Below are 26,663 nucleotides of genomic sequence, written 5' to 3'. Positions count from 1 at the left end.
ATTCTTTTTAATCCTTCCATAAACGCTTTGATGGCAGGTACTCTAAACAATGACAAATGTTGTCTGTTTTGAAGATAAGCTGCTATAACAGCAAGATGTAACCTGATTGAGGAGTATGCTAAATTACATCTTTGTAGATGAAGTTGGTAGCATGTGATGTTTTGTATGGAAACATCTAATGGGTTAATGTTGTTATTTGTGCAATACACAACAAACCTTTTCTACTTGGCTGCGTAGCATGCTCTAGTGGTGGGACGTCTCACTTCTTTTATGACATTCATGCAATCAGGCGGAAGATTGAGGTATCCAAATTCTAAGACCTCAGGAGCCAAATCGCTAGATTGAGCTGCATTGGGTCTGGATGCATGATCTCTCCATGGTTCTGTGTCAGTAGATGTGGAGAGAGTTTTAATTTTTGATGTGGTACTACTGATAGCTCTAGTAGTGTGGTCTACCACGGTTGTCTTGCTCACGTTGGTGCTATGAGAATCAATGTGAGGGAATGTTGCTGTAGCTTGCGTACCACTAACGGAATTAGTGGGAGAGGTGGAAAAGCGTACGCAAATTTGTTTGACCAACTCATCCATACCGCATTGCTTTTGGATAATGGGTGTGGGTATCGGGCGGCGAAGCTTGGGCATTTGGAGTTGCGGTGTGTGGCGAACAGATCTATCTCTGGTTGTCCCCACTTGTGAAAGAATGGTTGAAGAACTTGTGGATGAAGTTCCCACTCGTGTATCTGTTGTCTTTGACGACTTAACAGATCTGTAACTTGATTGTGAACTCCTGGTAGATGTTCTGCTAACAGAAAGATTTTTTGAGGAAGGGCCCACCTCCATATGCTCTGCGCCAGCCAGGAGAGCTGTATGGAGTGTGTTCCTCCTTGTTTTTGAATGTAATACATGGCCGTCATATTGTCCGTACCGACCAGTACAGCCTTTCTTGACAGGTAATGTTGAAAAGATTTTAGAGCTAGGAAAATCGCTAACAACTCCAGATGATTTATGTGGAGTAACTTTTGTTGCAGTGTCCATGTACCTTGTACTGTATGTTTCTCTAAATGAGCTCCCCATCCTGTGAGAGATACGTCTGTGGTTAGCACCACCTGTGGAACAGGCTCTATGAACGGAAAGGTTTTTGGTGTTCCACCACTGCTGAGAGTGATATGGCCGGTCGTCCACCACCACCAGATCTGTTATTTGTTGTTGAGCCTGATTCCACTGACTTGCCAAACACTCCTGTATGGGGCACATTTGTAGTCTTGCGTATGGTACTATGAAAATGCAAGATGCCATAATTCCTATTAATTGCATGAACACTCGAGCTGGTAGTGTGTGTTGGGGCTGGAATTTTTGTATAAGAGCTTGCGTACTTTGTATCCTTGTAAGATTGGGATATGCAATTGCTTTGGAGATATCTATTGTGGCACCTAGATACTGTTGAGATAGGGATGGTTGGAGGTGTGACTTCTTTTGGTTTACTGTGAATCCCAGCTTGTACAACAGACAGATGGTCTGGTGCGTGTGCTGTACACATTGGTGGTATGACTTGGATTTTATTAACCAGTCGTCTAGGTATGGGAAGACATAAATGTTGTCCCTTCTCAAGTGTGCTGCTACTACTGCTAGACACTTTATAAACACTCAAGGTGCTGTAGTTACTCCGAAAGGGAGTACTTTGAATTGGTAGTGCTGACCTTCTAGTACAAATCGAAGGTACTTTCTGTGAGCTTGATGGATAGGAATGTGAAAGTAAGCGCCCTTGAGATCTAATGTGGCAAGGAAGTCGCCTTGTTTTAACAACGGCAGAACTTGTTGTAGTGTGGCCATATGGAAGTGGTCGGATTGTATGTACAGGTTCAGAGGCCTTAGATCTAGTATAGGTCTGAGGGACCCATCCTTTTTGGGTATGAGAAAGTATAGGGAGTAAACTCCTGTGTTTTGATGGTGTTTTGGGACAGGTTCTATTGATTTCTTTTGTAACAGAGATGATACCTCTTGTCTTAGGAGTATGAGATACTCCTGTGACATGGGATGTTGTCTGGTGGTATTGTTGGAGGAGTGGAAGTGAGCTCCAGGCAATAACCTGACTGAATTATTTGTCTTACCCACCTGTCTGTGGTGATGGAGTTTCAGACAGGTAGGAACTGTTGTAATCTCCCCCCGACAGGAGTGGAATGGTCTGGGGGATGGAAGGGAAGTCACTGTTTGGGAGTAGAGGCATTGCGGTTGTTGTTGCCTCTGCCCTTATTATTGTTACCTCTATATCCTCCTCTGTAATACCCTTTGCTGGGTGAGGTTTGGGTGGGCGCTTTATAAGAAGAGGTGTTGTCAGTTTGAAACCCTTTAGAGGCTCTATATGAGGAGCGACAAAAGGACGCTCTATGGGTCTGAGTTTGTAAAGCTCCCATGGATTTTGCCGTATCTGTAACTTTTTTCATCTTCTCTAGTGCACTATCAACTGTTGGCTCAAAGAGATGTTGCTGGCCAAAGGGTTGATTTAAAATACTGACCTGTACTTCTGGTTTGAACCTAGAGATGCATATCCATTCATGTCTACGCAACAGTACTCCTGTATTTATTGCTCTGGAGGCTGTGTCTGGAGTGTCTAATGCACAGCAGATTGAGGTATTTGTAATAACCTTGCCTTCTTGTATTAGATCAGAAGCCCTGGTATTATATTGCTCTGGTAAATGTTGCATGAGTGATTCTAACTCATCATAATGAGCTAGATCATATCTTGCTAACAAAGCTTGAGTGATATCAATTCTCCAGACATTGGCTGCTTGTGAGATGGTGCGTTTCCCTGCAGCATCTAAAAGCTTAGACTCTTTATCAGGGAAAGGAGCATCCCCTGTTGTCTGCGAGTTAGCTCTTTTTCTCGCATTTGATACCACCAATGAGTCTAATGGCAGCTGACCTTTGATATATGCTGGGTCAGATGGAGCCGCTTTGTACTTCTTTTCCAGTCTGGGATTAATTACCCTGGCTCTGACTGGGTCTTTGAATACCTCTGGTGCATGTCTCACCACTCCACTAAGTATTGGTAATGTGGTCGTGGTTTTATGTGACGACAGTAGTGTATCCATGAGGAAATCCTCTTCCACTGGATCTGTGTGTAAGTCTCCTCCATGAAATGTGGCTGCTCTATGAATGAGCTGTGTAAACCCAATAGTGTCATCTGGTGGAGATGGTCTAGAAGGGTATGCATCATCTTGTGGCAGATCTGGTGATTTGGCGCATTATAATGCACCCAGGGATCATCTGATGGCCCAGGAATATTGTTTGGGTCATCTATGTCGTCTATATGATGTTCACTTTCTACCCCCTGTGAATATTCATCATCATCATCCTGTGGTTTAATGCTATGTGTGCTGGATGGTGAGTGTACTGGAGAAATATCTGTTGGTATCTCTATTAATGGTGAAGGAATTCTTATGGGGGAAGTTTGAGCATGCTTTTTGAGAGGAACTGGAGGTGGTTTGGGATAGTCCATTTTCCTCTTTTCAGCCACTGTAATAACATGTCGACTCTTTGGATTAATATGAGGAGTCTTTTGCTTTGGGTCTGGTCTGAAAAGCTCTTCTGCTGAAAAATCCTTTTTCGGTGCCGATTCATCTTATTTGGGACCAAAATGCTTAGGTTTTACAGTGTCTATGGTCTTTGGAGCGGATTTTGGTTTTGGTTCCGAAGACTTGGTCTTTCTCGGATCTGCGCTCTTTGGATCCGGAATCTTTGCTCCCGAAGTGCGTTTGGAGTCATCGACCTTCGGAGCTGAAGTGTGTTTCGATGCCGAAGCAGGCTTCAGGTTGCCTTTTTTCGGAACCGGAGTGGTCTTTGGTTCGGCAGACTTGAGAACGTCTTTCGGTGTTTTCGGCTCGACCGGTTTTGGCGCCGATGGCTGCTTCAGTGCCGGGGTTAATTTTGGTTTAAGGACCTTTTGCTTGTCGTGACCGATAGACTGACTCGAGCCCGAGTCGACTGGAGGCTTTTTTGTATTCTTCGTTGCTGAGCCAGTAGGCGGGGTGTCGGAAGGTTTTGGTCGGTTTGCACCCGGAGGTGGAGGTGGAACCGAAGCCTGTCCCGTATGGGGTGGTGAACAGGGTCGACGCTTGTACTCACGACCTGTTGACCAGATGGAAGAACATTGTCGTCTTCCGATTGATCCCCGGCTCCTGGAGGCTGAATCCTGTGCTTCGGAAACAATGTTGTCCTGCTGTTGTTCTTCGGACTCTACTTCGATCGGAGACTCGTCTATGATGAGGTCTGGTGTCGACGAAGATGACTGCGCCATGACTCTTCGAGCTTGACGGTCTCTGATGGTGTTCTTGGTCCGGAACGAAGTGCAGGCCTCACAGTCTCGACTCTCGTGCTATGGAGACAAGCACAGATTGCAAACCTCATGAAAATCAGTGTGAGGGAATTTGTGTCCACATTGAGGGCACTTCTTGAAAGGTGTTCTTTCCATGAGCCAAAGACCCAATGGCGCAGTTGGGTCCGACGGCCCCGACGAAGGCTGGAATCGAGAAGCGCAATCCTTTCTTCGACGCGGGTAGCCGGAATTACTGTCGAAGACGATACCGATGGTATGATGAAAGTCTGGAAGTCGAAAGATCGGTAACGGGACCGAAAGATAAACACATCCGAGCCCGATGGCGGCAAAAAACAATCTGAAGATGGAGTTGATGCCCATGTGCACTACAATCTACAAGAGGAGTCATCCAACAGACAAATACTCTTCCAAGACAAAAACAAAGTGTAATCATCCAGGCCCACCACCAGATGGTGATCTATGCAATAGTGTGTGGCCTGAATCCCATATGCCTCGAACAAAATGTTTCAACACAAAAAGAAATGGTTATTTAGATAAGATGTTGAACTCAAAAATGGGCAGCACAGAACTGACATGAAAACAGAACAAACACAAATGTCCAATATAGAGGCAATCAGAAAGAGGGTGTCCAACATGACAAGTAGTCTGTTGCTAATAAAATACATTACCAAGCTGAAACAATTCCTAGACCACATGGCCGGCGGGGAGGCAGAATACAGAAGTCTCCACAATGTGTTGCAGAATGTTTCAGATGAAGGAGTATGAAGCTTGCATATCTAGACAGTCCCTTCAATGAGCTCCAAATTCACTGCCAGCAGAACACACACCACAAGCTGGGTAGGTATCATCTTTTTTAACCACTTCGGCGCTCATGACGAGCTCAGCTCGTCATGAGTTACGGCGCTCGTACGCTGATGACGAGCTGAGCTCGTCATGTAACGCGGCTTTTCAAAAAACGCAGCGCGCAGCGGGAAAACCGTTAGCGCGCATGCGGTTAAAAAGGGCTCTATTAAGTCAGGAGAGTGTCATGTTCTCCTCATTCTGCTCCAGTCACCTCCTTCATCTACTATTCCCATCTAGAATTGTTTCGAACGGGAAACAACCTTTACAACGCAACTTTTACAACGCACTACCATTACAACGAAAACTTTTACAATGCGTTGTAAAGGTACCTGCATTGTAAAAACATGCGTTATAAATACATGCGTTGTAATAGTTTTTGCGTTGTAAAAATTTCGTTGTAAAGGTATGCGTTGTAAAAGTATGCGTTGTAACGTCATACATCCGTTTCGAACCACTGAAGGAAAGTGTGAGAAGGGTGCCTTTGGGGTGAGAGGGTTTTCAGTTTGCTGCTGTGGTTGTAAAGATATTCTCTGTACTTGTGAGATTCTGTAGTGGAAAGGAACCCCAATTTGGCTACCAAATCTTGAATTTGAAGATATTGTGGTTGAGTAAATGGATGACGTATATAATGAATTATTTTTATAATGTATATAATGAATTATTTTTATATGTTTTTATGCTTGTATGATTTGTATTTCTCAAATCGAATAAAAGCTTATGACTTGAAATGGATGACGGGAAGATTTATCCTGCCACCTTAGTTTGCAGGGGTGCTCAATTTCTGCAGCGAAAACTTAGTGGCAGCCACTCTCAACAACATGAGTTTAAGGCTCAACTAGACTGCAGAATCCGTAAATATCCTTAAACAAATGTAAGATCCTATGATTATTAGGTAGTATATAGAGTGATTTTTGTAAGAACTATCCCCCAAATTCATCATTGTCATGTTTTGCGAGTCCTTAATAGCGATTTTTAAGGAATCGCTATTAAAGACTCGCAAAACGGGATTCATGTAGAAATCGCAATATTTTTAGCGATTTCTACTGCTTCCTTATTTGCGATTCGCTAATTGCTAATCGCAAATAAGGAATGGCTTTCCCATTCATTCCTATGGGCCTAAAGGCCCATAGGAATGAATGGGGAGTCATTCCTTATTTGCGATTAGCAATTAGCGAATCGCAAATAAGGAAGCAATTTCAAGGGTGCCAGGGTATCCAAAGGACACCCTGTAGCAACCCTGAAATGGTAATGTACACTGGTGTTGCGCACACACATGTCCAAAGGACATGTGTGTGTGTAACATACAACTTAGAAAATGCACTAAAGTGCATTTTTCTAAGTTTTTGCTATTTACCACGTAGTTAGACTTCGCGGTAAATAGCGGCCCCAGATTGCGAATTCGCAATTTTAAAATGGTTCATGAATTGCATTTAAGGAATCTCAAATTGAGATTCCTTAAATGCAATTAATCGCAATTTAGCGATTTCTAGAATTGCGATTTTTGCATTTGGGATTATGAATCCCAAATGCAAAAATAGCGCTCGCAAAGGGCCAGATTCTCAGAATCTGGCCCTTTGCGAGCCGATTTTGCTTTCATGAATCTGGCTGTATGTATCTTGTGCTTGTACAACCTGCAAACATGCATAAGTTAACAACTGTCACCAACCTCAGATTCTGAAGCAACTTTTCACTTGCTGAATTTTTTAATCCAGTGAGCATGGAGTGGAGGCGGCTCACACTGTGTGTTGCTGTGGAGACAGGAGTCACATAGGGGTTGCTCTCTTTGATGTACTTGCGACCAGTAAGTGGAGTAGAAATTTTAAGGGTTCTCACCTGCAAAAAACAAACATGTTCAAATTTATATGGTATAGCACCAATATGGACTGGTATTAGAAAAGCGCACGAAAACCCACAAAGCAATCAACATGGTTATATGCAAATTGGTACAATTTGGAACATCAACTCTAAGTATGAACAAAAGGACAAGTTGCTTACCTTCAATAATGATCTTTATGCTGGGTAGTCTAGCTATCCGCAGATTCCTCACCTCAGAATATTCTCCATGTGCCAAACTGAATCCTGAAAACTTTTCTCTAGCATAGCGACCCCTTACATGGCGGCATTTAGCTCAGCACTGAAGTGACGAAGCGAAGACACATATGTGTGTACCACTCCTGCACGTATCAGTTTCTTTCTTGCTTCTTTCTGGGCCCGAGAGGCCATGAACAATTGACAGAAAAAGCATGTGATGCTAATTCCAGCCAGATCCGATCTCCTGGCGACTGTTCTCGCAGAAACTCCAATGGGAAAACCTTTTGACACTCTACATTCGCACCGGTGGCAAAAAGATCTAGCCAGGGTTCTCCATACTGCTGGAAGATGTCTTGCGCCACCTCATGATGTAGTCATTATTCGTGGTCGAGCAAACGCCATCTACTGAGGCTGTATGCTTTGACAATTAAGGAACCTGCCATGAGGTTGAAAATCATGAAGAAGCACTGATGCTCCAACCAACTCCAGAGGAGCACAGATTCCTGTCACAGGGCAGCAATCTACCCTGCCTGATGCAATACCACATTGCTGTGGTTTGTCTGTGAGAACAAACACCAGACTCCCTATGTTAAATGGTAGGAAGGCCTTCAAGGCCAAGTGAATAGCTCATAACTCCAGGGAGCTGATATGGAGTCAGGCTTCCATCAGAGACCAGTGTCCTCTGATCTCCACCTCGCTCAGGTGACTGTCTCAGCCCAGCATTAACATGTTCATCAACATAATCAGGTATTTGAAATTTGAACGATATCTGATATGTTTCCTTGGTGCTGAGACACAAGAACTCCAGATTCTATTGCAGAGCCTACATAGGCCACCTGCTAAAGCTGACCCGGAGGATGCAGGTGGCTAAAAGGCCATATAGCCTCAAAGTTGCTCTCTCAAAGATTAGACTCGACTGAGACTAAAATATCTGTTTTATAGCTCAAATGTCCTGGACTCATTGCAATATACAGAAGGCCATGATCCAGGACAGCTCCAAAACAAAATATGCTTTTGTGAATGAATAAGTTGTGATTTCAGCTTGATGATTGTGTTCCTCAAGGATGTCAGGAAGTTCAGGATCTATGCAATGCTAAATAATTCCCTCATAGCCTATATGACTTTTACATTTGAACATTGTTCGTATACATTTCGCAAACCTTCAAGACACAACAGTGACACATATGATTGCCCGATTGTTATTTTTTATTTTATCGATACTTTCATCTCTTCCTTTAAACTATTTTTTTCTTTTTTCCTTTTTCATAAATACAATATATTCTTCATATTAACATTTAGTACATGGTTCATCTCAGTTTCACATAATACATAAACTATTCATTAATTCATTATTGTTTTTTCAATACAAAAAGTACATAGCAAGACAAGATTATTTTTCAAAAGAAAACATACAGGCCCCTGGTTTGGAATACAATAAATACAATCATACTACAATCGCTCTAATTCATTCACTCTCACACCAACCACATACATCCAGTATCTGTACACAGTTGAGTATACTGTATGACAGGGAGAACCTCTGCCACAACTAGAACCACAGAATGTTCCACCGGGTTCCACGCAGAGTCGATGCGCGTTTCGGTGGGATAGAAATATAACAATCACCTTCCTCAGGACCTATCCAGATACCCACTCACTTTCAAACACCAGGGGACAAACACCATATTTTACAAAAATCCAGGTTAAAAATCCACTTCTAATGCCAACACTGGGGTACAGCCGGATCACTAAGGAGGAATAACTCTGCCTTTCAATTACTTGATTGTTGTAGGGTCGAGGTTGGTTTAATACGTATCTTCTAGGGCTACTCAGGGCAGATAGATGTACAATAAAAAATTCTTAATACACAATGTCATATGTTGACAATAATCCTTTAGCAACCGAATGCAGTCTTCAACGTATGTGATGCCGATATGCAAGCTGCAGATTGCGCCTATTCCTTAGTTCGAGCAATACAAATTCTGCATCCACGCCGCCCAATGTATTCACTGTAGTAGGGGTGAATACATTGGGCGGCGTGGATGCAGAATGGCTCCCTGCACCCTGGGACACAAACTGATCGCCTTGCCTGCGAGTCGCTGCGCTTAAGAAAGCGAGCGCCTGGCGTGGTTGGAGCCTGCGCGCGGCCGAGGAGCCTACTCAATGGCGTGGCTGCGGAGGTGGCGCTGAGAGTCGGCGGAGTGCCCCTGTCGAACGAACACAGCCCCACCGGCGCCCTGAGCAGCCAGCACTGCCCCTTGCGAGGCAACTGCATACAGCGGACACCAAGTGAGTGCATGGCCATACTGGAGTGTGGTCTGTGGCAGGGCGGGGGTGCGAGTGCCGTACTGTGGGGTCCGGGGCTGCGGAGCACGGTAGTGAGGGCTCTGATCTCGCTGCGGCAGATCGGGGCCTCCCTCAGCGTGCCCTGGGTCCTTTGACGGTGGCACTACGCCCCCTTACCGCCCCACTGCGGGCTGTCTCCGGCTGGCAGTCTAACCTCTGAGAGGTGTGGCGCCGCGGCCAGGGCGACTGACTCTGGAATCTGGGGACCACGGTTCGATCCCCGGCTCCGGCGGCAGGTTAGCCCAGCACCATGTGACTCTGGGCAATAGCTCGCTTAATCTTCCCGACGGCCCCCAGCGCCTAGAGACCCTTATGGGTGATTGTGCGCTTTACAAATGTGGACTTTACTTTACTTTACCCTCGCGGCTCATTCCTTGAGGCTCACTGGTGCGGGCAAGAGAAGAACTCCAGCGCAGTACAACACATAGCCGCCTGGGCCCCCGAGACGGACCTGATCTGCCAGGCCGTTAAATAAACACCTCCACAGTCCACTACAAACTTTGTGCCTCATCTCCCTCGCATCACCCCTGTGCGCAGGCCACCTTGCCTCTTGGCTCCCCGGGACTTAACCAACTGGGAGGGTGACCCACTCTCCTGCCCGCTGTACAGCAGCTGGCACCCCAGTGGCCTGCGCTTTCTCATTTGCTGAGGCCCCAAATTGATCTCCTGGCAACTCTCTGCTTGCTGACTCAGGCTCTCCTAAGCCCCCACGCTCTTGGCACTATCTGGCCTCCCTCCTGGGCTCCCAAGCGGCACGTGGCAAATCTACCTTGCTGAGGTTGTTCAAACATGGGCAATGTGGGCGCCAAACAATCCAAGCTTGGCTTTGAACGCCGTAGGCAGACCAGGCAGGAGGATTCGGCCCCAGTGACAGGTGAGCTTGCTGCCCAGCCTGAACTTCGCACAGCAACGGACGACGATTTGAAGGCGATATTGTTGGACGTCAAGGCTAGCGTCAGCGGCATCTCAACCAAGCTTGATTAACTGTCCGCCAGCCTAGACAGCGTCATAGTCATAGCCAGGGTGGACTCACACGACTCGCAGATCACGCAATTGGAGTCAAGAGGATCGGACGTTGACTACACCATGACCGGAGAAAAGCAAAAGCTGCTCCAAATGGACAGAGTACTGGAGCTAATAAAAGCAAGAAACGAGGACTTGGAGGCGCGCTCCCACAGGAGCAACCTCCGCATTATGGGTGTGCCCGAATACTCCAATATCGTGAAAATGGAGGAATTTGTCGAGGAATTGCTGCGTGACATCTTCGGAGAGGTGCTTTCACAGGTCTTCATTGTGGAGAGGACACACTGATCCTTGGGACCGAGGCCTCCCCTGGGCGCGCCAGCCCGCCAGATAGCCGACAAGCTCCTGAACTGCCACGATCGTGGCGTGATTCTGTGTGCCGCCAGAGGCAAAGGTGAGGCGTGACGCACAAGTTACTACTTTTGTTATGATATATCTGTAAGAGACATTAGTTAGTGAGAGATTCCTTACCTTAGAATATTTCCCAGGCGTCAGACTGGGTCCGTAAAGTTTTCTGCTTAGCAGTACCCATGCGCATCGGTAGGTGGCGTCGTATGGCTCCGCGCCAGGATGATGTCACGGAGACTACTTAGGCACCACCCATGCGCGCTGACGTCAGTTCTGTACACAAATTTCCGCGCCGAAACGCATAGCAATGCAAGACACTGACCAATGGTGCATACAACTAGGGCCCTAAAAGGGGATGACCTTAACCCTAGTAATCGGCTCGCAGAACGGGAAGGATTGGTGGGGCGGTAAGGAATCTATCACTAACTAATGTCTCTCACAGATATATCGTAACACAAGTAGTAACTTGTGCATCTGAAAGAGGCACGTTAGTGATAGATTCCTTACCTTAGAATAGATACCCCAGCAATACCAACCCCGGTGGTGGGTCTGCAAACAAGATTACACCAAAAACACACGGAGCACAGAACGGCCAAAGAAGGCATCTCTCCGGAACTGACTGTCAAGGCAGTAGTGCTTGGTAAACGTGTGCACCAAGGCTCACGTAGCTGCCTGACAAATGTCCTGCAAGGGAACGCCGCGTACCAAGGTAGTAGTGGTTACAGTAGCCCTGGTCGAATGGGCACGCAACCCCACAGGAAGCTCCTTCTTGGCCGAGGAGTAACATGCTTTGATGCACCGGGAGATGGTCCGTTTGTGCACAGCCCAACCTTTTTTGGCGCCCACGTAGCCAACAAAGAGCTGATCATCCACCCGGAACTCTTGTGTAAGCTGCAGATAGAAAGCAGGTGCACGTTTTGGGTCCAGACGGTGGAGCCTCTCCTCTTCCCTGGAAGGATGCGGAGGCGGAAAGAAGGTGGGGAAAGTGGTGGTCTGCCAGATGTGAAAGGACGTGACAACCTTCGGCAAGAAAGAAGGGCAGGTCCTCAGAAACACCTTGTCCAGATGAACCGAAAGGAACGGAGGTTTGGAAAAAAGAGCCTGGAGCTCACTCACTCTCCTGGCAGAGATGATAGCTACCAGGAAAGCCGTCTTTAGAGTAAGAAGACGTAAAGGACAGTTATGAAGAGGCTCAAATGGAGCGCACATCAGAAAAGTCAAGACAAGATTCAAGTCCTATTGAGGCATTACAAAAGGCACGGGAAGGAACGTGTGCTTAATGCCCTTGGGGAAACGGTTAACAACTGGGGACTTAAAAAGAGAATGCTGATCAGGAAGGCGGAAATGGCAGAAAGATAACCTTTGATAGTGCCCAGAGCAGAGCCCTGCTGGGCCAAAGACAGAAGAACCTCAGAAAGAGGGGTAGAAAGGGGATCCACAGCCTTTGCTGTGCACCATGCCACAAATCTGTTCCATCTGCAGGCGTATACCATTTTAGTGGAGATGCCTGGCTGCCAGAATAACATTATAGACTTCAGGAGGCAGGTTGAAAGCCATCAACTGTCGCCGCTCAATCTCCACGCATGGAGGTGGAGGCTGGACAGGTTCGGGTGGAGGACCGTCCTCTGCTGATGCAACAGAAAATCCTCCCGAAGAGGCAGATGGATCGGGGGATCGATGCTCATACTCAGTAGCTCGGGATACCATACTCTTCGAGCCCAGTCCGGGGCCACAAGAATGACTTGGGCCTGGTCACAACTGATCTTCTTCAGCACTCTGGACAGAAGTGGTATAGGCGGAAAGGCGTACAACAGACCGCAGCTCCTAGTGACAAAAAGCATCTCCGAGCAAGCGCCGCCTTAGAAATTCCAACGCGCAGAACTGATGACATTGCGCGTTCTCTTCGGTGGCAAATAGATCTAACCAAGGCTCTCCCCACTGCTGAAAGAGACCTTGCGCCACGTCCGAGTGCAGATGCCATTCGTGATTCATCAAGCACCAGCAGCTGAGTTTGTGCGCCCTGGAGTTCAGAGAACCTGCCAGGTGTTGAACCACCAAGTTAACGCCTTGATGTTCCAGCCATATCCAGAGGGGAGAGCCTTCTGACATAGGGTCCACGACCCCACCCCATCCTGTTTGTTGCAATACCACATGGTGGTGGTGTTGTCCGTGAACACCTGCACTACACTTCCCCGGACAGAGGGAAGGAATGCCTTCAGTGCAAGCCGGATCGCCCACAGCTCCAGAAGGTTGATATGGAGCCTGGACTCCGCCGGAGACCAGAGGCCTCTGATCTCCGCCTCTCTCAGCCTAACACCAGATGGCGATCTAATGCATAGTGTACTATCTGCAGCTCATATGCCTCAAACAGTTAGTATTTTGAATATTATGTGGAACAGTCTGGGAAAGTTTGGACACAAACTGATTGTAAATGTAATTTAGTTTGTTTTCGTCTACCATCAATTCTACCCACTTGATGTTTCTCATATTGTTTGAGGTTGTAATTAATGGGGTAGATGTAACTGCCTCCAACACTGTGCCCCTGAAATTAGTTATTGAAAAGGATGCACTTAGGGCCTGGTGATCGCTATCTGGTCTAGGGATCACTTGCCTATCCAATAATTCTGGCCAGAGGTCGTTGTCCAGTAGTATGTGGTCAATTCTTGAGGTACTATTCCCTCTCTTAAAGGTAAAGTTAGGAAGAGAGTCAGATTTAGTGCTGCCATTAACAAATCTTAAGCCATGGTCAATAATAAGATCAGTAAATTGAGTAGCCACCTTAGGTATTTTCCCTGTATTCTTATACTCACAATAGAGTGAGGTTTCTATATTTCTAGACCATACTGATGTGGGAATGGAGGTGTTGGTATCTCCTGCAACAATCTTTAAGCTTTTTTGGGCAGACTGTCCTAAAAAATCGTCCAGCTTGATTACTAACATTGATTGCATATTTGGTGGTACAGACCTAATGTACATATTAACTAAAGTTATTTGTCTAAGGCCAGATCGGGTTTTGATGGTAATTTGCAGGGCAAGCAGATCTTTAGAATCAGTGGAAGCATTTTTGTTATTGGAAACGAGTCCAGCCTAATCCAGACTAGAAGGCCACCTGAGGATCGCCCTGACGTTGAAGGAACTGCACTTTCACGAAAAGCAATAAAGCATTGGTTCAATGGTTCAATAGCCCAGGTTTCTTGAAGCAGGATGATATGGTGGTCGTCAAGAACGTTCCCCACTCGGGGTCGGAAAGTTTAGATCTAATTCCCACAACGTTCCATGATAATAATCGTAGATGTTCTTCTTCTGACACCCCCAAAGATCTTGAGTTGAGAATAATTGGCTCAACCTGTATTGCTATTGGTTCCTCGTTTTCCTAGCCTGTGTCCGAACCCTCTGAATATCTATCCAGTCATCAACTATTGGGAACCCCTTGCCCGCTTCTGCACAAGGTGATTGGATTAGAATGGACCGTTCCGACAAATCAGTTGGAAGTCAATCAATGTAAGAAGTGTTAGAATTTGAGATTTTTCGCAAGTATTGAACTTTAGTGGGTTATAAGACTGATTATGATAACTTTTAGCAGGTCTATCCAATATGTAGTGGGGAGGTTTGATTTTTAAAGTTATCTGCAACTCTATATCTGGCCTGAACCTCATTTCAAATGCGATCAGGCCGTCTGCCAGAACCGCGTCCCTAAAAGCTACTCCTTTGTAATCCCTCTCAGAGTTATCTGTTGAGAATCTTCTGGGGTTTGTTATGTTCTCCCTAATAACTGAGTGACAACCCCTTTTGTGACGGATCCAATGGATTACCTTGTTGACTAGGGCCTCGGGTGACTCAAATTGGGGCCTCTGAAGTTTTGGAACATTTATTTATTTTTATGTATTTGCTTGTATAGGGCCTGAATCACCCCCGTAGGGGTATCTCCGCGCTTGCGGACAAGTAGGGAAAATGCTAATACTGAGTGAGACATCTAGAATAAAAAAGTTTTCATGGACTTTCTAAATTGGAAATGGTCTGTACACTGCCTCAGTGTTAGTGGAAGCGAATTCCAGTTCTGTGGGGCAAGGTAGGAAAAAGCCTTCCCCCTGGACCTACCTTTGTAAATACGCAGGACTTTAAGAAGTGATTTTTCGCTGGATCGCAGCTTCTCCGTCAAATATGTAGGCCATTTGCCGTATACTGCCTTGTGGGTGATGCAGCAGATCGTAAATTCTATTCGCTTGCACAGTGGGAGCCAGTGCAGCTTCCGCAGTAGCAAGTTCGACAGAGATCGATAGGGGGCGTTCAGTACCAGATGCGCTGCCATGTTCTGCACCACCTGCATGCGATCCAACGCGGCCTCATTGGCCGATATCAGTAAAGCATTGCAATAGTCAAGTCGACTTATGACTAGAGACTAGATAAGAGTCTTCCGTGTGTGATCTGGAAGAAACGGAAACACATGCCTTAGGAGGCTTAATACATGAAAGCATGAGCTTACCATTTGAGACACCTGCTCCTTCATGTTTAGGCTCTGTTCAATGCGCGCCCCAAGATTCTTTACTGATGCCTTCGAGGCGGGGGGCACCCTGCTCCCTGGGCCACCACTCTGGTGTCCACAACAAGGTGGCTTCTCCAAAAAACAATCTCTGTTTTCCCGGCATTTAGTTGGAGATAGTTGGTACTCATCCACTGAGATATTGCTAGCATGCCGGCAGAGAAGTTGGTCAGAGCTGTAATGGAGTGTTTATCAAAGGAGAAGGTAAGCTGGGTGACATCCGAACAAATCCATTGATCATGTATACATGAAAGCTTTGCATATTGAGCTTTCAATTGCTGTTTGAGCCACTAAACAGTTTCTTTAAAGGTGGAGTTTAAAATGTGTTATTCTCAACAACAAGGTAACAGGTTTATTCTGCCCTAATTCCCTTGCATGAGGATGATAAGGATTAGATGAGTTGGCAACATGCAGGAAGCTGTTGCTGCATTTGGGGGGTCAAATGTGAGAAAGTGGATTAGTGTATGATTTTTCGGCTCTTTAGAAGTCCTTTTATGGCCCTCCTTGTATGCAGATCTATTAGAGGCAGTGTTCTCTCGAGAGTCAGAGGATCCCCAAGCTGGTACAGTATCAATAAGAGAGTTCAGTTTTACAACTAGGAGATTAGCCATTTTTTCAAAAGTCGCCTTTAGGAATTTAACCTTCTCCTTAATCAGACCCTCCATCTTTTCGCGATTTCGCGATTCGCAAAATAATTGCGAAATCGGCAGCTGAGCCAGATTACCGCGATTTTTACCTTTCTGGCCGTGAAAAAGGGCTCCGGCTGGCATAAAAAAATTTATTACATCTTATTGTCTGTACGCGCACACGTCACTACGTGGCGCCGTACAGCTGTAAATACCTGCCCGCTGCTTACTGTGGCCGGCATTAGGGATTACAGAAAATAAATGAAACGAACAGTCTTGACAGTGGGCCCTGTCTGTGGGGGCCCTGCCCAGTGACACGATTGTAAGAGGCTGCATTCTCAGATGCGCATCCCTCCCCTTATAGACTTCTTCCCACTTCTCGTGCTGTCCCTTCGCTCTAGCCCCCTCCTTTCCTTTCCAGTTCCTATTTGTCCAAGGAAGGAGGGGTGCAGGGGAGGGGATAGAGGCATGGAGGGTTTCTGTATGCATGACCTTTATCTCTAATCTGCTCAATTAGCTGCCGCTTTTACTTTGCTGTCTCCGTGTCTTACAAACACTAGTAGTTCTGTTGAAGCAAAGGGCTGGTGTTTGTGCTAGAAATAATTACGTGTATCGAGTTGTTGCTGAAGGTTACATGAGGATTTCGAGGGGTAGCTCCGCTGTCCGATTCCTGTTGTTGAGCGACATTAATCCAAGGGATAGGCCTGCTGTCTGACACCTCGCTGAGACCAGTTTTAAACAAGAAATATTAATTGGGAAATTACTAACCACAGCGACTGCCTTCGATGGAGTTACCAAGAGCTGTGTACCATGAGTATGCATGCCAGCAAACCTGGTTCAGGCAGGAGACACCCATTTTTTAATCCCCAAATTATTTTTAACTGTCTGCTGCCTAAAATTTCCTTTGCCTGAATGTACCAAAAGGAGGAAAATAAAGCCCCCTTTTTTTATTCTCTATCAAACTTTCCCTCTTTCTATTTCTAAATATTGGCATGTATGTGTGAGAGCCAGCTGTACAGTGCAAGGCCCTGCCATAAGGGCTTACTAAGGGTGTCCCTGCTCTCAGCCTTAACTAGAAGATGGATTTTTGGAGGGACAGCTCCACTCTACGTGTCCTTACTGGCTTGTATTAGACCCGAGGGACAGCTCTACTCTGCAGGTCCTTTTTTTGTTGTTGCAGTTTTATAAAGCACGAACTCGACACAAAGGTATCAGAGCCCCTTTACATGAGCACTAGTTGCATTACCGAAAGACACATTCAATTTTAGGCACAGGGAGGAATACCTCTCCCCCGCCCCCTTGGCTATGAGGGTATTAGTCTTTCTTCTGCTGCGGTCAGAAGGTGGACTGCTCTGTTCAGTGACTATGGAAGTTTGACAAAGTTCAGAACCACTTTCAAGGCCCAAAGGACTGGGTAGGGGCATAACATGGGAGGGGTCAACTCTTCAGGGGTCCCAAAGCCTTCAGATGGGCCCCATTCCTCCCAAGGCCATTGAATGCAGTATAATCTTGCACTATGTGCTTGGTCACATAAAGACACAATGTAACATTGACACAGGGCGGGAAGACGTAAATCCTTGCTTTGGCGAAGATGTTGGCACTGTTTGGTGAACAGTCACTCTGGCCCGGGCAAAACACTCCTCTTGGCCCACAGGTGTGGCACATTCTGGACGGGTCCAGTAGTCAACAGTGCCGCGGCAGGGGTGCATACATGGGTGCAAAAAGTAACACCCCGGGGAGAAATAAGGCCCACTCTCCTGAGGTGCAGATGGGAGCTGTACTTCTGTAGAGCAATAAACACTTTAAACATGCCTATTTCACAGTGGAAAACTCTGCTAAATCAGTTTACATTGATATAAAGCTGAAAAGGAATGATTTCAAGTAAAATTAAGTGCCGCAATAATGCCGCTAAATTTCAATTTTTGTACCGCTAAATTTCCATTTTTGTGCCGCTAAATTTGCAAATCTATGCCGCAATATCCTGGGGGGTCTGCTTAATGATTTTCAATGGTGATCAGCAAAATCCCAAGGCAATGAAAGGTGGGGAAGTTACTGTTGCCACCTCCTCACTGGTTAGTTGGATAACGTCAGTTCCTGTAGGGTCACAATTAACCAGGGGTGAATATTTGTTTGCACAGTCCACTTTGATGACAAAATGGTCTTCACTATTGATCACAGGTTCTACTGTGCATGGGGAAGATTGTTGTTGAGGCACTATGGGTGGATTAGAGCTAGGCGAAACAGCTCCTGCGATTTTAACAGTAGGGCTCCAAAAAAAAGAAGCTATACTTTTGCTAGTGGTGGTTCTGCTCTTTTTGGGACATTTTTCGTTCCTCTTAACCCTTGGTGCCTAGCGATCTTGACTGAGGAGCGGGAAGGACCTTCACCTCCTCTATCAACTCATCAATTTCTGTTAAAATGCAATTTTCAGCGGCATGGAGCGGGATTTTCCGTATGCTGCCTGCGCTTATACCTTCATAAGCTGCTTTCCTTTTTCCCATTACGGTAAGTGCTCTATGGGTAGGAAGAAGCGGAAATGTTCAGTGACAATAATGGAGAACAAAATAGGCCAGAGGGTGCCAGTAATGGTCCGAGTGAAATCATATAATGCACTACTGTGAGAAAGTGCCATCTTTCTTGCATTGGTATGCCCCCACTTTTTGCTGAACTGCTGATGTGCTTTGACTGAGTGTGCTCTGGGCTCCTACCAACAAGGTGCCCAGGGCCTGTGTTCCTTCCCTAAAACTGTGTTGAAACCAAAACCCAATTGGCATCTCTGGCCACCTCTTCGTCCCTAGTAAATGGTACCCTAGGTACCCAGGGCATGGTGACCAGAGAAGACCCCTAAGGGCTGCAGCACTTATTGTGCCACACTTAGGGGCCCTGTACCCTGACACCCAGACACTGCCTTTGCAGGCTGAGTGTCTAAGTGCAAAACTAAACAGAGAGTCGACATCGCACACATCCCTGTGTGCAATGCCCACAAAACCCACTGGCCTGGCATACCTCAGTCACCCCTCTAGCTGGGTGCCCTATGCCAGCGGTGTGGGCACAGGTGCAGAGCGCCCTGTGTCCCTACAGTACCCAGGGCCATTCCGGGGCACTGTAAGTGCAGTGATGCCATTAAGAGCATATGGTACTGGGAGGTGTCATTACGAACTCCACATCACCATAACGGCTACACTGAAGACTGACAAGTTTGGTATCAAACTTCTCAACACATTAAACCCGAACTGATGCCAGTGTGGTATTTAATGTAAAATGCACCAGAGGGCATCTTCGAGATGCCCCCTGAAAACCTAACCTACAATCCACGTCTGGACTGAGAGGCTGCCTAGGCTGCCACACAGCAGACATGTTGCTGGACCCCTGGGTGGAGAGTCCCCCCGCTCTCCTGGGCCTGCAACAATGCACATCCTGGGCGAGGTGCTAGGTCTCCTCCCCCAGGATGGGCAGGGGGAAGCTTCAAAGGCCTGCCACCCTTGTGAGCTTCTCCAGGCCACTTGCTGTACTCAGCAACTGGCCCCCACCAGTTCTGACCCCCACTCTGGCGGGAAGACTGGCGGAAAACCCTACTTCAGGAAGGGGGGTGTGCCAACCTGTGCCAACTTCACCCCTGAGGTGGGAGAGGCGAGGTGAAGCACGACCCAGGGCTTCGGCCATCTTGAAGATGGGGAGCCCTGCCCAATCACAGCTAGGCTCCTGCCCCCCTCCCACAGGAGAGGAGCAGGCTAGGGGGTGTACCCACCCCAGAACAGGGACCTATTGGCCCCTGTCCATGCCCCACCTGTAACGCCCCTATATTCAGTATTATGGGGCATCCTGAACCTTCCTTCCTCAGATCCAGATACGAAAACAAAAAAGAAGATCAATAAGAAGAAGATCCGCCGTGCAGCTGCTAACAACAGGATGACACCAACTGACTTGGCCCCAGCCCTACCGGCCTGTCGATCTTGGAACCTGTGACACAAAGAGAGTGTACAAAGTTCCCCGGGAAGAGTGACGGAGAGGAGTGTGTGCTAGTGAGTGGGGGAATCCCCTAGTTGGAACTAAAACCCTCACACACCCAGCAAGCTAGGTGTCATGCTTCATCATATGGGTTCTGCTCCTCGTCAGACTGGCGCTGCAATGTCTGACGGGCTCCCGAAACCGGGGCTCTTTATCGGAGATCTTTTGTTCCCGCCATATGGTGCATGCGTGTGAGAGGGCGTGGGGAGTGTGGTCGTGACGTGAAAGAGAAACTTAAAAAAGGTGAGTCAGTCCACAACCTAATTTTATTCTCGTGGTAGACTCCCTTGGTTAAAAAAGAGGGGGTGGTGTATGAGGGGAGGAAAAAAAGCCCTGAACCTATTAGAGCAAATTTAACTACTACCCTCAATTATGGTCGACATGTTTCATGCCTGATGGCAATTCTTCAGGACCTTGGTAGATAGTACCACACAGTGAAAAAGTTGTTTAGTGAAGGGTAAAAAACTTGCAATGTGGTATACAACCTTGTATGGTCAGTAATACCGGGGTGCAGGCCGATTGGTCCTGCTGCAGTATTGTTACCTGTAGAGATGGGAATGAAAACATTGCACAGGATACCAGCGTCAGTGAAGTTTTACCTCATCATAAAGTGTAAGCACACACACACACACAAACCGTGGTGATCGATTAAAAACCGAGCATATACATTGTACTCAGTTGGTAAATAATTATTGTAATCAACCAGTTCATGCCACACCATGCAACGGTGGAAGACGAAAACAAAAACAAAAGCAATAAAGTGCTGCATGTAAGGAGGAGGGCTGAATGAGTAACCTTACCCCAGAAGATTCCCTGAGGTACCTCACAGTCTGCTCCCGTGGGACCGGCTGAGAAGGTATGGTACCTAGTTGAAGGGAATCATAATAACTTCATTTTGGTGTTTATTTGTTGGAATTCTATGGGCCAATCGGTAGCGTAGGTACGTGGGGGCTATGAAGGCTCCCCAACAATGAGGGTAGACAGAATAAGGTTTGCAGTTTGCCTCGTATTTCGAGTTGTGGGGTCACCCGGCGTAACCCCTGTTCCCTCACTCAGCCAGGGCAGTACTGCTGACGAGGCAAAGAGGGATGTGCTAACCGAACCCGGCGCCCGCCATAACCGTACTGTGCCCCAGATAATACCATCAGGATCACACAGCGTGGAACAACGGGGCAGCCACGTAAGGCGCACACACCCACACAGGCCAAACAGGACCGCAGAATTAACCGCGGCACAGTAGAAGATGGTTAACCAGAGACCCACACTCTCGTGGATCCGAGCGCTATGCCTGACAAAGCTCACCTATTTGAAGGATGGTAGGCGGGGAGCAACAAGAGGAGTGATTCTCACCTTCGGCGGCAACAGTCCTAGCCGATGCACCTACCCCACGAGCGGCGTCGGAAACACAACGCAGAGCAGCTGGTAACTGTCTCCTCTAGGAGCCATTATTTATGTCTCCGAATCATTGCGCGCTCTTCCGCCAAACGCCGCTGTGGTCCCGCCCCCTCCCGTGACTGCGCATGTGTTGCAGTAGAGGGAACCTAACCTTTGGGCAGTCTGCTGACTGTGGCGGCCATCTTGGAAGGGAGGAAGATGTTAGTTAAAGTGGATAAGGACATCAGTTAATCACAGTTCCTTATGAGAATAGATAAATGAATAAAGCAATAAAACCGCCCAGTTATATCTCTGCCAGTGTGTATAGTTGCAGGAGTAATGCATCGCATGAGATGTACATAGCTGAAATACAGGGACAGTTGGATTACATGCCTAAGGACACCCATGGGACAGAGTCATTTAACCCAACTAGGTCCAATCGGAGACGATGGACCCATCTCTGTTCAATCCTAAACAGAGCTTGTTTGGAAATGGCCGGGTGGGCTTCTAGAACCAGCCATGTGAGACTGTCTGCAGAGTGTTTGTTTTGAAAGTAATGTTCATACAGTTTGGTATGTGTTTTGGAGCACCTGATGTTGCTTTTGTGCTCCATGATCCTCACTTTGATGTGCCTCATGGTCATCCCTATGTATTTTTTTCCGCAGGGGCAGGTAATCATATAGATACACTTTGTGCTGTTACAATTTGTGTGCTTGCGGAGTTGCCATACAAACGTGTCTGTAATTCTGACTTCTTTACATTGGGATGTCTGAGGGCAAGCCGCACACCCACCACACGGGAAATGTCCTACTACTGGGGGAAGGTCCCACAGCGTTCTCTGGTTATCAGTGGTGTTTTTCCTGGGGCGTGTGTGTATTAGGGCGTCCTTAAGATTAGCAGTTCTTTTGAAAGCGAATCTGGGGTTTGGAATTTCTAAACCACCCGAGTTGACTAAGGGCCAATGTTTATTTATCGTTTTCTTTAGGAACGTAGAGTTCGGGGTGAAGGAGGTGACACAAGTTATCAGATCGTCTTGGGCCTTGGGTCGTTCTTCCAGTAAGTTCACTCTTGGATTATTCAGTGCTCTTTTACATGACTGGTTTAATAGTCTGGTAGGATACCCTCTGTCCTGTAGTTTGTGTTGGAGGAGAGTTGCTTCTCTTTGGAAATCTGTTTTTTCTGTGCAGTTCCTCCTGACCCTGAGGAATTGGCCAAAGGGAAGATTGTCCCTCAGGGCCCGTGGATGATGGCTTTGGAACAATAAGAGACTGTTTCTGTCAGTACTTTTGCGAAAGAGGGTTGTGCTGAGACTAGTTGGATTAAGGTTGATGCATAAATCCAGGAAGGGGATGGTGGTTGTAGAAATGGTACCCGTGAACTTGAGATATGGATTTTGGAGATTAATCCAGGTGCAGAAGGCCTCACAGGTTATGCGATCACCCTTCCAGAAAATGAGGATGTCGTCAATATACCTGCGCCATAAGGTGATGTTATCACGGTAGGGGTTGAATGCAGATTTGATGACACTTTCCTCAAAAGTTGCCATGTAGATACATGCCAGGCTTGGAGCAAATGTAGAACCCATGGAAGTCCCCTGGATCTGAAGGTATAGTTGGGAACCATATTGAAAGAAATTTTCTGTCAATGCCAGGGAAGCACATGGCATAATGAATGAAACAGGGGTTGGAGAGGACCAATCTTCCAAAAGCAGGGTGGATTCCACTGCCTCCAGGGTGGCTTGCTGGGGGATATTGGTGTATAACGCCTCAACATCCATCGTAAGGAGGAGGTCCACGTTTTCCCTCCCCTCAAAGGATTCAATGAGGCGGAGGACATCTCTTGTGTCTTGTAAAAAGGATGGAATTTTCCTCACCACTGGTTGGAGGAAAGATCTTGGAACCTGCTCCTGCCAAATCCCGGGTCCTCCTGCGGACAGCAACCTTGGACAACCCGGAGGACCTGCCTGCCTTGACCCTCTAACAGACTGGGACTCCCCTGAGCAGAGGCTCTGCTCCAACAGCAATACCCCTGGTGCCAGCCAGGAACCGCGAATCCAGCCCGCTCTGCACCCGCCAAGCCCGGCCCTTGCCCGAGTGATCCAAGACCACGAGGACGTTCCCCCCGGCGACTGGGACCCGAGGTCCAGTGCCAAAGACCCTCCTCGACGACCCAGACGATGCCTGCAGCCTCAGAACCAGGCACCCCTCCAACCGCGACCAGCTGAGGGTAAGATTTCCCGACACCAAAAGACACCCCTGCACCCGGCACCGGTCCCCTGCGCCTTCCTTTGGGGTACCTACCTCTTCTCCAAGATCCCAACTTACCTCTCGAAGTGGTGGTCGCACCTGAAGAATCTCCGTCCCCGAGCCTGCAGCCTTTGTTCACTTTGTAACTTTTCTATTGGATAACATTGAGCACCCGATGGTTCAAAAGCACCCTGCACCCCGCCGCCCGAGTGCTGCTGGGAGTGCACCTACTACCCTACTTCCCCACTTACCCTGAGTAGGTGACCAGGAGCTCAGCTCCCACAGCTGCGTGGCCTGCCTTCTTGAAGCCACCAACCAAAGGCCCCCTACCCTCCATTGGATTGCCCCTGTGCCGCTGAGGGTGTAACAACTGTACCTTTCCGACCCTGGGAGACCCTTGAGTCTATGCCCAGAACCTTAACCTCACCAGTCGAGTACTCACCTGAAAGCCGATAACTCACTTTCCTTCCATAGGCTAACATTGACTGGTTTTGACTGAAATTTCTTCAGTGTCGATTTTAGGAACTTTAAAATATTCCTCTAAAATCAGCCAAATAACGATTTCCGAAATACTCACCTAGGATCAGGAGAGAAGCCAGTGCTGTACTTTCTAGTTCAGTGCTGAACCGCAAAAGTACTCTTAACTGTACTTACCAGTTAACTGCATTTTCTTCCATAGGAAACCAGTGTCGATTTTTGCAAATTACAAATATTCCTTAAAAATCATACCAACTGCTGAAACGTAAATACTTACCTGTCTTAGGTAAGTTCCCCGTGCTGGATCTAGGAGTCCAGTATTGGATTACAAAAGTAACGAGAACCCACTTTACCTGTGACTTGAGTTTCCTTCCATAGGATAACATTGCTAGTTTTTCTCTGAAAAGTTTCTAAGTGTCAACTTTGAAAATACATTTATATCCTTTAAAAAGTACAACTGTAACCAAAACACTTTTACTTAACTGTTTCGGGACTGAATCTAGGATCCAGTCCTGGAATTCCAAAAGTAATCTATAAAGTAATCCACTGCATTTATGTAGAAAAACCCATTGAGCTCAATGTTAAATTGTGTTTAGAAGTGTGTTGCCAATTGCAACCACTGTAGCAATTGTACTTACAAATTCTATTGCCTTTCTGCAAAGTAATTACCTAAAGTTACTCATATTGAGAAAGGAATATGCTACTTACCAGTATGCATCTGTTCTTGGCATGTAGGGCTGCTGACATTCATATCTGTGCATAGATCGCCGCCTAGTGTTGGGTCCGGATGATTGCACTTTGTTGTCTTGGGAGAGTCTTCGAAGTATCACAAGATAGGCGACTCCTCCCCTGGACTACAGTGCGCATGGGCATCTTCTCCATCCTCAGATTGTTTTTCGCCATTGTGGCAGAGATGGAGATAGGAAAGTAAGAGATGGCCATGCCAGAGGTAATGCTGCAGCTGCGACAGGCACCGGAGAGGAGGGCGGGCGATATGAATGTAAGCAGCTCTACATGCCAAGAACAGATGCATATGGTAAGTAGCATATTCAGTTCGAGGCATGTGGGCTGCTGAATTCATATCTGTGCATAGACTGAATAGCAGTATCTCCTCTAGCGGTGGTCACCTGTGCCAGCTGCAGCAGTTTGGAAAAGAGTTTTGAGGAAGCCTGGCCTACAGCAGCTTGCTGTTTTGCTTGCCCGTCTACACAGTAGTGTTTAGTGAAAGTGTGTATGGTGGACCACGTGGCTGCCTTACAGATGTCTTCAAGAGGAATATTCCCTAGGAAAGCCATGGATGCCCCCATTTTCCGAGTAGAGTGTGCTCTAGTGGGGACGGTTAAAGTGCGTTTAGCTTTTAGATAACATATTTGAATGCATTTAACTATCCATCTGGCTATTCCTGACTTTGAAATAGGATTTCCTTTGTGTTGTGGTGCAAAAGCAACAAATAGTTGTTTTGTCTGTCTAAATGATTTAGTTCTGTCCACATAATAAAGTAGAGCTCTTCTTACATCTAGTGTGTGTAGGGCTCTCTCAGCTACTGACTGTGGATTTTGAAAGAATACTGGCAGTTCAATTGCTTGATTGATATGGAAATTGGATACAACTTTAGGCATGAATTTAGGGTTGGTTCTAAGAACCACCCTGTTAGCATGTACCTGCATGAAAGGTTCTTGAATTGTTAGTGCTTGTAATTCGCTCACTCTTCTGAGTGAGTTAATGGCAACCAAGAATGCAACCTTCCACGTTAAGAATTGTAGTTCGCATGAGTGTAAAGGTTCAAAGGGAGGTCCCATGAGTCTGGTAAGCACTATATTTAGATTCCAGACTGGGGAAGGGGGGTGTCTTGGAGGGATCACCCTTTTTAAACCCTCCATGAAGGCTTTGATTGCTGGTACTCTAAACAGTGAAAGGTGTTGCCTGTTTTGAAGGTATGCTGCTATAGCAGCAAGGTGTAGTCGTATAGAAGACTATGCTAAGTTACTTCTTTGTAAATGCAGCAGGTAACATATAATGTTTTGTATGGAAGCGTCTAATGGGTTGATTTGGTTATTGCTGCAGTATATAACACATCTCTTCCATTTAGCTGCATAGCACGCTCGTGTGGTTGGTAGTCTTGCCTCCCTAATGATGTTCATGCAGTCTGGGGTCAAGTTAAGGTATCCGAACTCTAAGACCTCAGGAGCCAGATCGCTAGGTTCATCTGATTGGGATCTGGGTGTCTTATTTCTCCATGGTTCTGATCTAGAAGATGGGGAGCAAGGCACAGTCTTTGATGAGGAACTACTGAAAGTTCTAGGAATGTTATGTACCATGGTTGTCACGCCCATGTGGGAGCAACTAGGATTAGTGTGAGTGAGTGTTGCCGCAGTTTACTTGCCACCAGCGGGATCAGCGGTGCTGGGGGAAAAGCGTACGCAAATTTGCCTGACCAGTTCATCCATATCGCATTGCCCAGTGACAACG

At 46.9% G+C, this 26,663-nt stretch overlaps 1 protein-coding gene across 1 annotated transcript in view; it reads right to left on the bottom strand.

Annotated features, from left to right (window-relative positions):
• RBL2 (RB transcriptional corepressor like 2) overlaps positions 1 to 26,663 on the bottom strand; it is an 817,437-nt gene that overhangs the window by 494,227 nt on the left and 296,547 nt on the right. The window contains exon 9 of the mRNA XM_078670248.1: positions 6,842 to 7,008. Coding sequence (XP_078526374.1) covers positions 6,842 to 7,008 — 167 coding nt within the window. The remainder of the gene's footprint in view (positions 1 to 6,841; positions 7,009 to 26,663) is intronic.

This window comes from Lissotriton helveticus, chromosome 12, assembly GCF_964261635.1.
Source record: "Lissotriton helveticus chromosome 12, aLisHel1.1, whole genome shotgun sequence".
In the NCBI taxonomy this organism is placed as follows: Eukaryota; Metazoa; Chordata; class Amphibia; order Caudata; family Salamandridae; genus Lissotriton; species Lissotriton helveticus.
Note: the sequence above shows the minus strand (reverse complement) of the source record. Positions and strands in the feature narration are given on the sequence as shown.